The following is an 18,431-nucleotide window of genomic DNA, read 5'->3' on the forward strand; positions in this document are numbered from 1 at the left end:
AAGTCCTAATCACCAAAAAATATCCCAATATCTTTAAGCCAAGACATCATATGAACATGTGAAGACTCATATTTTCATACATCACAAATCTGAATCTTTGTTGCATTTGTTCTTTCACTCAACAAATTGAGAACCATCCATGTCCAGACACTGTCCTTGGCCCTGGAGATATAACAATGAACAAAGGAGAAACAAATCTCTGCCTTTATGAAGCTTATACTTGTTGGAATAAGAAAGGGGAAATACAATGCACCTAGAACAATATAGCATGGGTATTGAGAATGTTCCTGTTTATATAGCTGAAAAACCATTAATATACTTGATTTCTTATGGATATTGACATGGACAGTTAAAGTATGAACACATGCTTGGAAATCATAAATACAAACACCAGGATAAAATGTCTTTGAGGAGTTGGAGGAAATGCCATCAAAGATAGTTACACAGGGGACTTCAAATCTACCTGTAATATTTTTTGGCCACGCTGCACGGGATTGCAGGATCTTAGTTCCCTGACCAGGGATTGAACCTGCACCCCCTGCAGTGAAACCCCAGAGTCTTAACCACCAGACCACCGGGGAAGTCCCTGTAATATTTTACTTAAAAACAAAAAGTTCTAAAGTAAGATTTGCCAAAACTGCATAATGGGCACATGGGTGTTTGTTTTACTTTTCTTGAAGTGTCTCTAAGTTTCATATATTGTATACATTTGTATATTTACAAATGTAAAGAGATGTAAAGATTTTAAGATTTTTAAAAGAGAAAGGCTAACTAATTTGGAGATCACAAATTAGTTAAGTGGCTAAGCTAGGATGTAAATCCAGGTCCATCTGATTTAAATTCCTTGCTCTTAACAAGCTGCTATTTATTCATTCAACTCCTACTTTGAGCATATCTGTTATGAAGGCATTGCACCAGGTCCTGCAGGGGACAATATGATGAATAGAACATTTCACTGTCCCTCATGAATATATAAACTAGTAATGATGAAACCCCAGTGAGAAGCATTAAATTATCTGGCATATATGTAAACCCACACCTACAAGCAGCTGCTTGGTCTCTAACATAGTATATCCTCTTTGCATTCATCTTATCTTCATCACCAAAGAGTTTAATTTTGAGTTTAAACTCACATTTACATGTATGCTGCTGCTGCTGCTAAGTCGCTTCAGTCATGTCCGACTCTGTGCGACCCCATAGACCACAGCCCACCAGGCTCCCCTGTCCCTGGGATTCTCCAGGCAAGAATACTGGACTGGGTTGCCATTTCCTTCTCCAATACATGCATGCATGCTAAGTCACTTCAGTCGTGTCCGACTCTGTGCGACCCCATGGACAGCAGCCCACCAGGCTCCTCTGTCCACGGGGTTCTCCAGGCAAGAATACTGGAGTGGGTTGTTACATGTGTGTAGCATATTCAAATGAGGAGCAAGGTGGACCTGTCCAGTTTGCCCTGTCTCCCAGAATAGTTCATAGATGCAGAAACCATAGTTGTTAGGATTCTCAGTGGCAAGACTATGTAGATTGGCTGTGGCAAGCCCAACAGTATGAATCTTTCAAAGTTATTCAGGTTCATAATTTGAAGGGACATGGCTAAATCTGCACCTCCATTCTATGAATTCTGCATGCTCTTAACTCCAGTCTTAAGCAGTTTATTAAAATAATAGCAAATGGCCTTCTTCTCGAAAAGTGATTTAGTAATTGGCCATTTTGAATATTCAAAGCACTCTCCATCAGTCTTCACTCCCAAATCACAGAACCTGATGTATTATGCATGACATAAAGATTTTTCCATTTTCCGTGCTCCAGCGCTCCCTGTTCATCCACTGTGTTAAATAAATATGGCACCCAAAAAGCCAAGGTTTGAGAACCGAAGTGTCTTCTAATCTGTTTTCAATAATGCCCTATCTTCTTTGGATATCAGGTTGTACACATATGCTATGCATCTCTGCCAAGATGTTATTTGAAAACAAAACGCCAATACCACAATTTAAATGCTTCCATTTAGAGCTACTTAGGAATTATTTATTGATTTTGCTCTTGTGTGAGGCAAAGAAGTAAGCCAACCTGGAGCGTGAGGTAATCAGCCAGGATCTGGATAGGGTGGTACAAATCCGACAGCCCATTGACAATTGGAATGGATGCTTCTTTAGCCAGGATGTCCAGATCTGATTGTTTGTACACTCGCGCCAGCACGGCATCTGTCATGCTAGACAGCACACTGTGGCAAACCAAGAAAAGATCATCCAAGTTGATTAGGCTTATTAATTCCTTCTTAATTTAGGATCTTAAAGAGTCATAAGAAATGCTAATACATGAGAATTTTTACTGTTACAACTACCTATCAACATGACAGGTTTAAAAGCTAATGATAAATATGTAGTCATTACAGAAGCCAGATGTTGTTCCCCTGATGTCTTAGTCAGTGACCCCTGATTTTAGTATTTTTTGTGGTGCTAAGAAGCCAATTGTGGGCCCATCAATTGTAATGATGAACTATAATTGATATATGGCAGTTGGTAAACTTGAAAGGGACAAGACCAAAGACAAGATATATACAGAAAAATTAATAAACTGGATCATGGCATTTGAGAGGGGAGACATCACCCCTCAAGTATGCAGTTTCACTATAAAATGGAAAGTAGCAGTGTGGCAACCATGGAGGTGCACACACAGATTGTTTTTCAAGACAGAACCTTCTGGAAGGAGTACCATTAGCTGACAGCCTCCAGCTGCTGCACATTCGGGATCTGCCACAGTATTTCTGTCAAGGCCACACCCTCTCCAGCCTGTTCCCACCAAGGGCCAAGCACAGTGGGGTCCCCAGAGCTGGGCCATTCTGCCTGACATGGGATGTCTCTGTTGGACAGCGAAGATGGATATAACTATCCTAATTTTATAGCTGAGGGACCTGAAACACAAAGAAGTTTAGTAACTTGCCCCAGCTCACACAGCTAATTACATTGGAAGAACTCATCTTCAAACTAAAGTCAGTTTAATTTCAAAAGTCCATGTTCTTACCATTATAAAACATTGCCTCAAATGTGCAGATGATAAAAACCTGGAATGAGAATCTGGGATCCAGAGTTTAGGTTCTCTCCATGTGTCAGAGTGATGGTGGTCCCTCAGCTAAAGTTTTAGCCTTGCAAAAATAATAGGGATGGCTTTTTGTTTAAAATCTTGCTTTCTCATCACTATGTCTTATTTCTTATTAAAGGGAAACCCCACAGCAGAGGCTTCTAGTCATTTAAGTTTTAAGGAACTCTTTATAATGGCAAAAAAGGGAAAATCTCTCATGATAGTAGTTTTATTAAATATAGAGTCATTATTATAAGGCATCCTTATAAGTTAGTTATTATAAGTTAGTCTTATAATAAGTTGTTATTATAAGTTAGTCTTATAATAAGTTATTATTATAAGTTAGTCTTTGTAATTTTGACTCTCTAACTTACTAGCTGTGTGACATTGGACATGTTATTTAATTTCTCTATAACTTAGTTTCTTCATCTGTAAAGCCATAATAACAGTATCTGTCTCATTGTGTTGTTGTCAGGATTATATGAGATAACCTATATAAGATGCATAGTATGATGCCTTGTTCATGGTGAAAGATCAAAAAGTAGTTGATGATATTACCATGTCAAAAGAAAATGTATAAAAACAAAAGCTAGTATATATTTAGTAAGTATTTCATGGATTTGTATTTAAATCATCGTATATTTGGAAAATTAGTCCTTTTTATATGTCTGAGCAACAGACTCGTTCCAAATCGAGAAAGGAGTATGTCAAGGCTGTATATTGTCACCCTGTTTATTTAACTTATATGCAGAGTAAATCATACAAAATGCAGGGCTGGCTGAAGCACAAGCTGGAATCAAGATTGCTAGGAGAAATATCAATAACCTCAGATACACAGATGACACCACCCTTGTGGCACAAAGCAAAGAACTAAAGAGCCTCTTGATAAAAGTGAAAAAGGAGAGTGAAAAAGCTGGCCTAAAATTCAACATTCAAAAAACTAAGATTATGGCATCCGGGCCCATCACTTCATGACAAATAGATGGGGAAACAATGGAAACAGTGACAGACTTCATTTTCTTGGGGTCCAAAATCACTGCAAATGGTGACTGCAGCCATGAAATTAAAAGACGCTTGATCCTTGGAAGAAAAGCTATGACCAAACTAGACAGCAAATTAAAAAGCAGAGACATTACTTTGCCAACAAAGGTCCATCTAGTCAAAGATCTGGTTTTTCTAGTAGTCAAGTATGGATGTGACAGTTGGCTTATAAAGAAAGCTGAGCACCAAAGAATTAATGCTTTTGAACTGTGGTGTTGGAGAAGACTCTTGAGAGTCCTTGGACTGCAAGGAGATCCAACCAGTCCATCCTAAAGGAAATCAGTCCTGAATATTAACTGGAAGGACTGATGCTGAAGCTGAAACTCCAATACTTTGGCCACCTGATGCAAAGAACTGACTCATTGGAAAAGACCCTGGTGCTGGGAAAGATTGAAGGTGGGAGGAGAAGGGGATGACAGAGGATGAGATAGCTGGATGGCATCACTAACTCAATGGGCATGAGTTTGTGTAAGCTCCGGGAGTTGGTGATGGACAGGGAGGCCTGGTGTGCTGCAGTCCATGGGGTCGCAAAGAGTCGGACATGACTGAGTGACTGAACTGAACTGATATGTCTGAGACATTATTTACTCAGTCCATAGAAAACTGTTGGTGCTTATAAAATTCAAGCACCACTAAAAAAAATTCCTTTCTCCCAGGGATTAGACAATCAAAGATTGAAAATCATATTCCTGCAACAGTATTTTCTAGACTTGGATTTATTTTTTCAGCTGAGATGTGTGGCACGTGGAATCCTAGTTCCCCGACCAGAGATGGAACCCATGATCCCTGCAGTGGAAGTGCAGAGTCCTAACCACTGTAAGTCCTTGGACTCATATTTTTTTCATATTTTCATAATTTCTCATACCCATAGCTTCCAGATTTTCAAAAGTACCATCCATTCTTTTCTTTGAAACCTAACCAGCCTCACCCCACTCTGCAGAAATCAAGAGATCAAGAGATGGCAGCCCACAATGGCAGAGGACTTTGTCCACAATCTCATTGGCAAAGAATGCTTTCTAGTTCAGTTGAAAGAAAAAAGCATCTCAAATCCTGCAAAATGAATCATTTACTCTCTTCCATTAAGGCCTCCATCTTTAGAGTAACCACCTAGCTTGATCAATCTCATGCCCTAAGGCAATGGTTCCCAAACTTGAGTGTATATTATAACTAAGTGAATAATAAACCACAGAGGTCTAAGCTCCTGAAATAGAGTAGACTGGGTCTTTGTGCTTTTACCAAGTTCCCCAAGTACCTCAGATAACCTTCCGAAATTTTTGAACCACAGTCCTAAGACATAGGCTATTATATTAAAAGAATTTTAGATCTTCTCCTCTTTTTTCAAGATCACAGTACAAATTTCCTTCACAGTACAGATATACTGACATTTCATACTACAGAATACAGTTTTTTAACTCTCCATTGGGAAAGTTATTTAGATGGTGGTAGATATCCCAATAAAGTCTATAATTATAAACAATTATAAATTTCCTTTTTCAGAAGAATTGGTTAATTTTCTGATACCTAAAATCCTATGAGAGAGCAGTAGAGGGGTGTTTGACCCCAAAGGACATCTTTAAATATGCATCACTTCCCTCAGTGTGTAGAGATCGGATTTTTTAAAAAATCTGGATTAGCAGATTGCAGTTGACCTTCTGGAATCTCCCAGTCAGAAAAACTGATCTGACTTCTGTTGTAGCCTCTCAGATAGTTTTAGGGAGCTTGGTTCATGAACTCTACAATGCCCTGTTTTGTAAATGTTATCTTAATCTCATAGTTGAGAAAATCAAGGCTTTTGAAAGCTTTGAAGTAATTACAGCAAGGTTAGGAAAGATTGAAGAAAGGTGAGGCTGACAAAGGAAGACACTGGGAGAGCAATTGGAGAAGTCAATGCACTATACACTTGAAATTTTCAAGAATATTGAAAAAGGGCAGTTATTGTTCCCTGCCTTGAACAATCCCAAGAGTTCTGGAAGCAAAGAAGCCAACAGGCAAGCAGGTATTTACTTGCCCTGTTTATAACATGGACTTCGTATCCTTGGGACCTTTATGGTATAGTCTCATAGAATAGTGACTGGTCTGCTTTTGAGGTTGCCCAACACAGAGGTTCTTGACTTTGGCTGCACACTAGTATCACCTATGAAGCTGTACAAATGCTGATGCCATATTCAGTCCTTTGGAAGTTTAAACCAAAAGCTGTGATGGGGGATTCACATCCATATTTGTGAAGCTCTCCAAGTTAGTCCAATCTACAGACAAGGCTGAGAACCATTGTCCTAGAAAAAAGAGATAGTGAGGAGGTGGAACAGTGGATCAGTGTAGAGGAGGAAAGTCTTGGTAGTGGCTGAACTCTCAGACTAAGGAAAGTAAGGGATAACAACACAATATATTATGCTGGAAAGAACAAGATCTCATACACATAAAAGTACAGCTGACCCTTGAACAACATGGGTTTGAACTGCAGAGGTCCATTTGTAAGTGCATCTTTTCAACAGTAAATACTAGAATATAGTCCATGGTTGGTTGAATCCATGGATGTTGAGGAACCACAGATACAGAGGGTGAACTGTAATTTATATGTGGATTAACTCCTGTGTTGTTCAAGGGTCTACTGTATTTTCCTTTCAGTTCAGTCACTACCAAGAGCAGTGCTATGGCAGTGGCAGTAGCTATAATCTTTTCTCCCCTCAACGTTTGTAAGCATCCCTAGTGCCCAAATTTTGGTCTTAATATTGTGCTATACCTAAAAAAGGAACCACAAACTAGAGGCTAGTTAATTCCATGTCCTTCAGCAGGATAAAATCAGTATAGTCTATAACACCCTGTTGTTGCTAGGAAGCCAAAGATATTTTTAAAATAGCAGGGGCAGTGCTAAAAGGAAAAAGGACCAGCTTAACCGTTTGTCAAGTTGTGAGCATTTATAGCAAAAATCATTAAGTAAAACAAGCTGTGCTTATAAAAAGGCCACGAAACTCATAAGGAAAGAGTGAATATAAAGAAAATGTACAAAAATATAATTGTAATGTCAAAGAAGGATGACTATTACCATTACATTTAAATGTATTTACTCAAGTAAGTAGGAAAATGCTTATATGTAACTGTATAGATACAGATAGATATTTTGTGAGTTTTTGTTAAGTATATTTCTGTTCATATAGATATCTGCCATTTTAGTGTGTGTAAACCGCAAATAATTAAGACAACTTAGAAGTCAAATTGTCCCAGAAATAGTAGAAGCTATAACATGAATGGAAAAGCCCCATCAGCATTTGTGGTCTTATATGAAGTGATGTAGAAGAAGAATTCTGCAGCTAACTAGCACCTGTTGTCATACACAATTTCCAATTAGAAAGATGATACAACCATTTATTCCAAAATAAATATTTAGTTTACTGTCCTGAAGAAGAAATCTAAATTTTCAAACTCACTTTCCTGTCACTCTGGGAGTAAAAACTTTTGGTGACCCAACTAATTATAAAACAATGCCAATCAGAAAGGCATATATTTTAAAATATTGAAACCAGGCCAGGTTAATATATCATAAAAATATTACAATGAGTCATGTCCTGCCAGAGACTGAAAACAAATAAAAATTGAATTATACCCCATCTTTTAACTTATTTAATAAATGAGAATTCATATGAAAAACAGAAGCAAGGATCCTATGGTAGACAGGATAAGCCCCCCTACCCCCAAGGATGTCCTTGTCCTAATATCCAGAACCTGTGAGTGTTACCTTACTTGACATAGGAAATTTTCCACGTGTGATTCAATTAAGGATCTTGAGATGGGGAGATTATCCTGCTGCTACTGCTGCTGCTGCTAAGTCACTTCAGTCGTGTCCGACTCTGTGCGACCCCACAGACGGCAGCCCACCAGGCTCCCCCGTCCCTGGGATTCTCCAGGCAAGAACACTGAAGTGGGTTGCCATTTCCTTCTCCAATGCATGAAAGTGAAAAGTGAAAGTGAAGTCACTCAGTCGTGTCCGACTCTTAGCGACCCCATGGACTGCAGCCTACCAGGCTCCTCCGTCCATGGGATTTTCCAGGCAAGAGTACTGGAGTGGGGTGCCATTGCCTTCTCCGAGATTATCCTGGGCTGGGTCTAATCTAAGAGAGAGGTTCCTTATAAGAGAGCAGCAGGAGGGAGACATCCCTGGTGGTCCAGAGGTTGGGGTTTTGTTCTTCTACTACAAGGAGCACGGGTTTAATCCCTGGCTGAGGAACTAAGACGCTGTGAGCTGCACAGTGAGGGAAAAAAAATAGGAGAGAGAGAGAGAAAGCAAAGCAGGAGGTCAGAAGTAAGAGAAGATGCTAGCTATGTTGCTGGCTTTGATATGGAAGAAGGGAACCATGTGCCAAAGGATGTAGGCAGCCACTGGAGGCCGGAAAGACCAAGAAATTGGATTCTCCCCTGGAGCCTCCTGAAGGATCACAGCCCTGGGGGTTCCTTTTAGACCTCTGACTTGCAGAAGTGTAAGATAATAAATTTGTGTTAAGTCACTAAATACATGGTAATTTGTTAAAGCAGCCATAGGAAACCAGTATTAGATTCCATTGTTAAAAGTGAAAACTAGGTGATAAAAATATATTCAAGCTAGTGGATGGCAGCTTGAATTTAATTCATCTTGAACTTGGCAAGCAGTTCCCGAACCCAACCAAAATTAAGTGGTCACTAATCCACTTTACCTGCATTCCTAACCTCTTGAGATGATTTTTCTTCTTTCCAGTCTGCTAGAATTACACACACGCATTTGAATTCCAGGATCATGTAAGGATGAGAATAAAAGTAGGGGCAAGAATGTAAACAAACTATCTACCCTTTGTTGCAAAACTTTTAAATCTATGATATTAATAGCATTGTGCTTGGTTTTATTGTTAAAAAATTAATCAGCTCTCTAATCAATGTGGTGTTTTATGTGTATATTTTCCTTTTTAAAATATTTAGAGCATTCAAGAAAATTTGAAATGCTAGGCTTGTGATTAAGTTGAATGTTTTAAAGCATTTGATTAAGTTGCAATCAGTGTTTAAATGGTTGATGAGACTTGTTTTGTTCATTTAAAATGTATTTGATTTAGTGTCTGTATAAGTTAGTATGTGACCATTTAAAGCAATTGCTCTGAAACTTAAACACAACATCAGAATCACCAGGAGGGCTTATTAGAATACAGCCAATTGTGTTTCTGATTCAGTAGGTCTGGTTTTTGCTTTAGGGGCCCCCCAAAATTTGCATTTCTGACAAGCTGCCATGTACTGCTTATGCTGCTGGTTTGGGGACCACATTTTGAGAACTATTGAGGAATATGAGAAACAGAATATTCCCTGCCATATCAGTAAACAAAGGATGTCACAGTCATCAGTGATTAAAGCCACCACGGATAGTGAGCTGGTGAGCCCTGAGAAAACTCAGAATGTGAAAACACAAGGTACTGGCCCCAGACAGCTGAGGTGCATATCCAAGGAATGATTTCAGTGAGCCAGACCCGTACATCTTCCCATACATGGAAAACCACTAAATTCCTTAACTTGGGATATCTGGTTTTCTACATTCAGACTATCTACCCTTTGTTGCAAAACTTCTATATAACCTGTCTCCTCCGAACAGTTCTCTTGGGATTACTTGAGATGCTGCCTCTTGGGCTTGAAGTCACAAAAGTTCCCACACAATAAAACATAACTTTCAACTTTTAGGTTGTGAATATTTTTTAAGTCCATAAATATTTACTCTTTTTTCTAATGTTTGCTCTTTTATGTTTATTGAAATGCTAAATTCATAAGAATATTATATTGGACTTCCCCAGTGGCTCAGCAGTAAAGAATCTGCCTGCAATTCAGGAGACGTGAAGACACTGGTTTGACCTCTGAGTCAGGAAGATCCCCTGGAGGAGGAAATGACAACCCACTCCAGTATTCTTGCCTGGAGAATCTCATGAACAGAGGAGCCTGGTAGGCTATAGTCCATGGGGTTGCAAAGAGTTAGGCATGACTGAGTGACTAAACAAAACAAACAAAAATATTTGCTCTTTTTTCTAATGTTTACTCTTTTTATGTTCATTTTTATGTTTATAGAAACGCTAAATTCATAAGGTTGAGATATTAAACTGTAAACAAAGTACAAAGAATAGGGAATATTTCTATAGACAATAAAAGCCTCTTGGACATTAAAGAATCTATGAGCAAGGCGGAGCATGACAAAGCTTAATAGAAAATGTCACTTCAATCCTTCAGCCACAGAAGCTGCAGGTGAAATGGATTCAGTGATATGGGGGAAGGAGCAACTCCTAAGCTGTTTTCACATTGGAATCACGTGGGAAAACAAAGATATTAAAGATCTTTAAATAGTCAATATTATTTTGTCAATAATGTTGCTTTCTGCTTTATGTTTAAAGGCACTATAAATCATAGAGAAATCACCATTCTTTTTTTTCTTCCAGTCTACTAAAAATCTTAAAATAAAAAAAAAAAAACTTTTCACTGGAAACAATGACAAACCTGTAATTTGGGCTGGACTTACAGGCCCACTAACAGTAATCTGGGCTATGTTGTTGTTTAGTTGCTAAGTCACATTTGACTCTTTTGTGACCCCATGGACTGTAGCCTGCCAGGTTCCTCGGGCCATGGGATTCTCCAGGCAAAAATACTGGAGTGGTTTACAATTTCCTCCTCCAGGGGACATTCCTGACTCAGGGATCAAACCTGGGTCTCCTGCTTGGCAGGAGAATTCTTTACCATGGATTCACTGGGCTTTCTATATAGCCCTCCAGAAATTTATCATCCCAACTTTAAATATAGTAAGAGCTGTTATGTGTTACAAATGAAAGATTAACAGAGTTAAAAATACTCTCTGGCTCTGTAATGACTTTTCGTTTTGGTCCCTCCTCATTTCCATTGAACATACAGTTTTGTTTGCCTTCCAGTGGATTCCTGCAGCTTTGCAGTCTTAGGAATCTGTCAACAATGGTAGCAAAACAGCTTTGGCAAAATCCAAAGTACCCAAATTTAAAGTTTCTCACACTGATCAATTTGCTCTGGATGTTTAATTAGCTATATGAGGATTTAAAATGGATAGTCAACAAGCTAAAATATTTATTCAACTTGATTTTGCCTAAATGTTTTAAAATGGCAACTATTTTCCACCATTATCTCTTTTCCTGTTGTTTAGAAAAAGGAGGAGCATGACATAGGATTTTAAATGGGAAGATAGTTGAGGAGATAAAATGTTAACATTGATTATTTTTGGATGATGGCAGTATTGGTGGTTTTAACTATTTTAAAAATCTCTTTTAGTATTTTTTTTTTTTTTTACCAAAAGGAGTATGACTGTAATAACCAGAAAAAAACATACCATTCAAAGAAGGAAATTTCTCCCAAACATGATTTTGAAAGTAATTGAAAATGAAATAGGACTTCCTAGAGTAATGGCTATTTCCTGGCCTTAGTGAAGAAATGTGCAAGGGAGTTATCAAAGACTAACAGCGTTATGTCAAAATGACCCAGTAGCCAACTTGAAGACAGATCACATTGGCCAAATAGGGTACAATTTAAGCACCAATAAGAGCATTAACTGCAATGAATTGAAACCTTCAAGTATTAATATATTAAAATGTATGAGTTTATGAAGAGGAACATTGAGAAGAATCATAGTAAGATCTATTTTAATTCAATGTAGAAGAGAACTCTCAGTCAGTTTCTATGAATTCTGGTCAGAAAAGTCAGACCGTATAAAAATGGAACAAGATAGCTCTGTATATAAAGAATGCCCTGATACTGGGTATTTTCATGCAGGCTCAAGAATGATTTTGAAGGAATGATGTGGAGGAGTCATGAAAAGGATGGTTGATATAAAATAGCTCATAAAGATCTTTGAAATCTCAAGTTTCTATTATTCTTTAATATTTTTCCCTTTGGTATGAAATCAAAACTTGTTTAGGAATTAACTAAAACACCCAGAAAGTCAAAATAAAGCAAAAAACAAAACAATAAATACTGTAAACAAAGTCTCCTATGGCGGGAGGAAGACCTGATGCAGAGTCCATGTGCATGGGTAAACAGATACTAAAAACAAACAAACAAAACCCCAAACCCAAATAGTGTGCTGGGCCAGATCTTAAGAGCAAACATGTATATGGATGAGATGGGCAATCACTCAACAATCCTGATATGCTTAGAAAGAGTTGAGTAGTTCCTAAACTATCAGAACATGGTGGATGCATTGCAAAAGCTGAAGGCAGACAGCGGTTGTATTCTCATAGGGTCGTGCCATGCATTCTTCCCTATGTCCCTATCCTGCCTTGAATTACTGTGTGCCCTAGTGTTGACTTAAAAAATATTAACAACCTGAAAGTTGAGAGTTATGTTTTATTTGGTGGGAATTTTTGGGACTTCGAGGCTGGGAGACAGAATCTCAAGTAACCTGGAGAGAACTGCTCCAAGGAGGTGAGGAGCCAGGTTATATAGATGTTTTATTAACAGAGGGCAGGTAGTTTGAACATCTGAAGATTGTTGTTAATTAAAGAAAACCAGGTAACCTAACAAGGAATTCAGTTAACTTAATTCAAAAGTTAACCTAACTTTTCTTTGTGTGGAAAGATGCAAGACTCTGGGCTCACTGAAATCATTCCGTTCATACTCATCTCAGCTATCTGGGGCCAGTATCCTGTTCTCACATCCTGAGCTTCCTTCCTCAGGGCTCACCTAGGTAGTGGCGCCATTCTGATGGCTGCTAGACCACAGGTATTCTCCTTCCTGAGTGCCCTTAGGGCTCACCAACTCACATTGGAGGGTTGCAGTCGCTGATGACTGTGACTTCCTTGTTTAGGCAGGAAATAATCCGTTTCTCACCCCTAATTTCCAGTATGTTATCAATGATGTCTCTCTCCAACCAGTTGAATAACTGATTGGCCAACAGTGGGAGGAATTTTGGGCTGTGTATAATGACACCGTTGAGAACCCTATAATCATTTAAAAATGGGCATTTCCTGTTTTTATTTTTTATGTAACAGGCTAAGGCCCTAGAGGAGGCATAGACTTTATCCCCAGTGTAAATTGGCCAAGGAATAAACTTTCTGACTGAGTCTCCCTCTGGGATGGAGAATATTCCAGTGCTCTGATATTTTCTACCCAGGTTATAATTTTAGTTATATCAATATAATAATGATAAGGAAACAAAATAATACCTTCAGCACACCTAGATTGGCTCCCCTCAAAGATGGAAGCCCAGGGATTGCCATATGTAATTTATTCAGGTAGGCTTCTATGATGGCCAGACTATTTTGATGTATATGTTAGTTCCTAGTTTTGAAGACCTCGGAGATAAATGGTTAGGGCATAATGGCATTCATAATGACCTCCTCAAAATGTGCTATAGGAATTTCAGTGTTGGGTCAGTGTAAACTGACTAGGAGACCACGAAGATGGCCAGAATTGAGTCAGAGCTTGTCCTAAGATTGAATTAGACTGTAACTTGATTCAATGAAAAATACATGAATTTCTCCCATGTGCCTGTCCTTTAAAAGCACTATGTGATTTACCCTCATATAACTCATTGGGATACATATTTGTACATCCATTTTACAACTGAGAAACCTGTCTAAGAAGCAACTGGTCCAAACCACAGGGCCAATGTGGTATGAGCTGTGACCTAAAGTCCAACCCTGCTTCAGAACCCTTACTCTTACACTATGGCAAACTGCCTCTGAACTATGTCATATTTCATGTTGTGAACAACTGGCTTTTGTTACTATTTGCCCAAAGACATAAAACTGCCATGCTGCTTGGTGGCCTCTGTAAAGATTCATGGAGACATGATATTTCCTATTTAGATACACATTTATTAGTATGCAATTAGGTACATATTTCCCATTATGTGCCAACATTTTAAAACATTTTACCAAGAAACCTAAATAAAATTACCTTTTTTGGTCCTAAAATCATTACTATAAATATCTTAGGAACAGTACTCCGGCTTTTCAAAACATTCTTTTCAATATGACAATAGCTTACTCCTACTCTTTTTTTCACATTCCTACTCTTAAGGACTGTGTCTCATCCACAAATTCCTTTGTAACTTCCATTATTTGAATTACTAGAATGACAATGATTTGAAACTCTTCCATGTTGCTGCAGGGCCATGTGGATATGTGGTTGTGTAGTAGGTTGAATGTTGTTGTTGTTCAGTTGCTAAGTCATGTCTGACTCTTTGCAACTCCATGGACTGTAGTCTGCCAGGCTCCTCTGTCCATGGGATTTTTCCCAGGCAAGAATACTGGAGTGGGTCGCCATTTCCTTCTCCAGAGGATCTTCCCAACCCAGGGATCAAACCTGTGCCTCCTGCATTGGCAGGTGAATTCTTTACCACTGAGCCACCCCCAAGCCCAGTGGGTTGAATGGTGTCCCCTGGATTCATATCTACCAGGAAACAGAGAATGGGGCGGAGTTTGGAAGTAGGATCTTTGCAAATGTTATTAGTTAAGATGAAGTCATGCTGGAGTAGGCTGGACCCTAAATCCAGTGACAAATGTTTTTCTTAGAAGAGGAGAAGAAACACAGAGATACACAGAGAAGATCAAGGTGGAATCATAGACTGGAGTGACAAGCTACAAGCTGAGGAGTGCCAATGCTTGCTGAGAGCCTCCAGAAGCTAGGAAGAGGCGAGGAAAGATTCTTCCCTAGAGCCTTCAGGGATAACATGGCCTTGCTGACATGTGGATTTGGGGCTTCTAGCCTCCAGGACTGTGAGAGAATAGATCTGTGTTGTTTCTAAGCCACCAATTTTGTGGTAATTTGTATGGCAGCCCTAGGAAACTAATACAGTGGTTTATGCTGAATTTCCTTCCTACTGGTTTTACACTGGCAGAAAACACTTCAGCAATCACTACCATAAGTAAATTACCTCTATAGGGGACTTAATTATAGTAGAACAATGTTACATTATTTGGTTTTATATGGTGCCTTTCATACACATGTTTCCTGAAGCTGTTTTACTAAGTACTGTGTTAAAGTGAAAATGACTGAAGCTATTGTATTACGAACCTTTCAATAGTGGACTCAGAGCATTAGGCGTGAACATCTGTCATTATGGAAGAAACAGAAAGGGTTGAAACTGGAGTAATAATGTCCCACTGCTGTTGCTAAGTTTCATCCATTTTTAAACTTCCAAAGAATAAGTGATCTGAGTCATGCTAAGGTGTCATATCTAAAAAGACAAGCCCAGAGTGAAGGGAAAAATAGGACATCCAACCCGTGACCCTGGTAGAGCACCTGAGAATTAACAAAATCTGAAAATAACTTCAAATTTGAAGCAAATATAATGGAATACATATGTATATCTTTTGTGGCTTCTGATATGTTAAGGGTGGAAAAGAGTCGCTAAGAGAGACTTTTCTAAAGAGGGAAGTGAGCAATGGTCAGTTTTCACCAATGGGAGACTGACCCTACAGGGATCCACACTGAACTGAGGATCCACACTGAATCTTTGTGCTGTCTTTCCATGGGTGTAGGATACACGTCCTTACTAGTTTAGCAAAATTCAGAAGAGAGATGATAGCCCATTTGTGGGGGGGCGGGGAAGAGTTAACACAGCAGTCCTGAGATGGCTATCTTTAAAAGGCCTGCTTCCTAGGTTGGTCCTTGGCTGGCCTCTGGGAACTTGAACTTTGGTGGGAGGGTTTCCACCATTCCTGGAAACAATAAGGATGGCTCGCTCCCTAAACTGTTTGTAAAAATACTATGGATTATGCTGAACAGAATCCTTTCGGGAGTCTAGAAGTTGGCTTCATGCTAGGCAGACCGTGCCTATGTGACCCAATAACAGTCTTATGCACTCTGTGTCTAATGGGCTCCCATGGAAAATAGCATTTCACACATGTGGCCACAGCTGATTGCTGGGGGGATTAAGCATGAACTGTGTGACCCCACCAGGAGAAGACCCTTGCAACCTTGTGCCTGGTCTCCCCTGGCCTTTGCCCATCTGGCTTTTCCCTTTGCTTTCTATCCTTTTTTTGTAGTGAATCTTAGCCATGACCATATCCTGAGTCATGTGAATCCTCCTAATGAATCATTGAACCTGGGGTTGGTCTTGGGACCCTGACATACTAGCTCCTCCACAATATCAGTCAACAGCTCCATCTGAGTACCCCCTTTCACTCCACAGTGGTGCCCTCAGATTATACAATACTCAACTGAGACTTAGCTAAAGAGAATTCACCCATGATATATATGTATGTATGTATGTATATGTATATGTGTGTGTGTATATATATATATATATATATATATATACACACACACACATAATATATGCTGTATATATTGGCTATGTTGTTGTTGTTCAGTCGCCCAGTCATGTCCAACTCTTTGCGACCCCACGGACTGCAGCACGCCAGGCCTCTCTGTCCCTCACCATCTCCCAAAGTTTGCCGAAAGTTCTTGTCCATTGCATCAGTGATGCCATACAGGCATCAGGGACTTTTCCAATGAGTCAGCTGTATATATATTGGCTGTACCACATGGCATGCAGGGATCTTAGTACCCTAATCAGGGATCGAACCCATGCCTCTGGAGTCTTAACCACTAGACCACAAGGGAAGTGCCCTGTCGCCCTCACCCACTATATTTTGACAAGTGAACAGGTTTAATTATTGTAATCAAGTAAGAAAAGAGCAATGGAGCTTCCCCTGTGGCTCAGCAATAAAGAATCGGCCTGCAATGCAGGAGCCACAGGAGATGCAGGTTTGACCTGGGTTGAGAAGATCCCCTGGAGGAGGGCATGGCAAGCCACTCCAGAATTCTTGCCTGGAGCATCCCATGGACAGAGGAGCCTGGCGAGCTACAGTCCAGAGGGTCGCAAAGAGTTGGATACGACTGAAGCAACCTAGCATGCATGCAAGAAAAGAGCAATACATTTTATTTTAAATGTGTATTTAGGTCTTTTAATTCTTAATCTCATTTTTCCTTCTTTTGGTGGCTGAGACAGGACCAGCTTGTAAGGGTACATTGTTTTTTAAATTTGCAAGTTTAAAATATGTTTATTTGCTGATATAAAAGTGTTACTGGCGGTCCTTCTGTTCTCCAGTGCATCAAACTTGTTCTTGCCTTAAGCTTTTGTACCAGCAGCTCTTCCTGTCTGATATGCTTTCCCTATAGCCTTGAATACCTCGCTCTATCTTTTCAGTGAGCACTCCCCTTAACAGTCACCTCCTCAGAGAGGCCTTCCCTGACCACCCAATCTAAAGGAGCCCCCACTCTACCCACAGATCCCCCTGCTTTGACTTCATCATAGCACTTATTTCAACCCTCTATTGTATTCATGCTTTATTTTTTGTTCAGTGAAAGCCTTCTCCCTCTAGAATATAATTTCCACTTGAAAAAGTATTTTGTTTGATTTGATCAGCATTTTATTCTCAGTGCTAAAACAACACCTGGAAGAAAAATCAGGCATTTGGTAAATATTTTTGAATAAATGAATAATTAAATCATTTGATTAGATAAGTGACATTTTGGAAATCGCACTTAACAGTTTTCAGGACACTGGCACAATTTGCTTTATTTTTATTTCTGTTGCCATGTTCAATATTTTCCCCATCAGGTTTTCTTCACCAGTGGGCAGTCACTATTTTTTTGTTCCACCAGACCCCCAAAGCAGCCAGCCAAGCAGATTAGTGAAGCAACACCATCAATCAATGTCAGGTGTACGCTTGCCTCAATTCCAAAGGGCCAGCACTATCACTTAAACATCATCCAATCTGTTTGCATCTTACAGAGTTTAACTGCTACAAAAAGTAAGGAGACAATTGCGATGGGTCGTACTGTGCATACTGGCAGGGTCAATGCCATTAAGATTCTCTTCCTTGCTTCTCCTGTTCAATTACTTCTGTGCAAGGTGGTGGATTTCTCTTGTCTTCTTCAATTTAGATTTATTGAATTTCTGAATCTCAGCCATATCTTGTTTGTCAGGTATTTGGGCAGATGAAGCAGTGATGGGGTGCACAAAAGAAAGTCAGATTTCCACAGTATCTATTCTACCCCCCCCATTTCTGACATCTCCATCACCCATGCCAGCCTCTTATGATATTGCACTACCCTAATTTTCCTTGTCTCTTAACAGTTTACTCCTGTCCCTCCCTGAGTGCACCTGTCCTTGAGGTTTAGCCTTCTGCAATTCTCCCACAATGAGACATGCATGCTTAGTTGCTCAGTCGTGTCTCTTTACAACCCCATGAACTGTAGCCCACCAGGCTCCTCTGTCCATGGGGATTCTCCAGGCAAGAATACTGGAGTGGGTTGCCATGCCCTCCTTCAGGGGGTCTTCCCAACTC

General features: G+C 39.5%; 1 protein-coding gene and 1 pseudogene across 1 annotated transcript in view; both read right to left on the reverse strand.

The window, feature by feature from the left end:
• OTC (ornithine transcarbamylase) overlaps nt 1-18,431 on the reverse strand; it is a 77,008-nt gene that overhangs the window by 18,175 nt on the left and 40,402 nt on the right. Inside the window, exon 5 of the mRNA XM_081565128.1 lies at nt 2,068-2,221. Coding sequence (XP_081421254.1) covers nt 2,068-2,221 — 154 coding nt within the window. The remainder of the gene's footprint in view (nt 1-2,067; nt 2,222-18,431) is intronic.
• Nucleotides 17,949-18,106, reverse strand: LOC145536492 (thymosin beta-4-like; annotated as a pseudogene).

The sequence above is a fragment of the Giraffa tippelskirchi genome, chromosome X (assembly GCF_054371585.1).
Source record: "Giraffa tippelskirchi isolate mGirTip1 chromosome X, T2T-mGirTip1v1.2.pri, whole genome shotgun sequence".
NCBI lineage: Eukaryota > Metazoa > Chordata > Mammalia > Artiodactyla > Giraffidae > Giraffa > Giraffa tippelskirchi.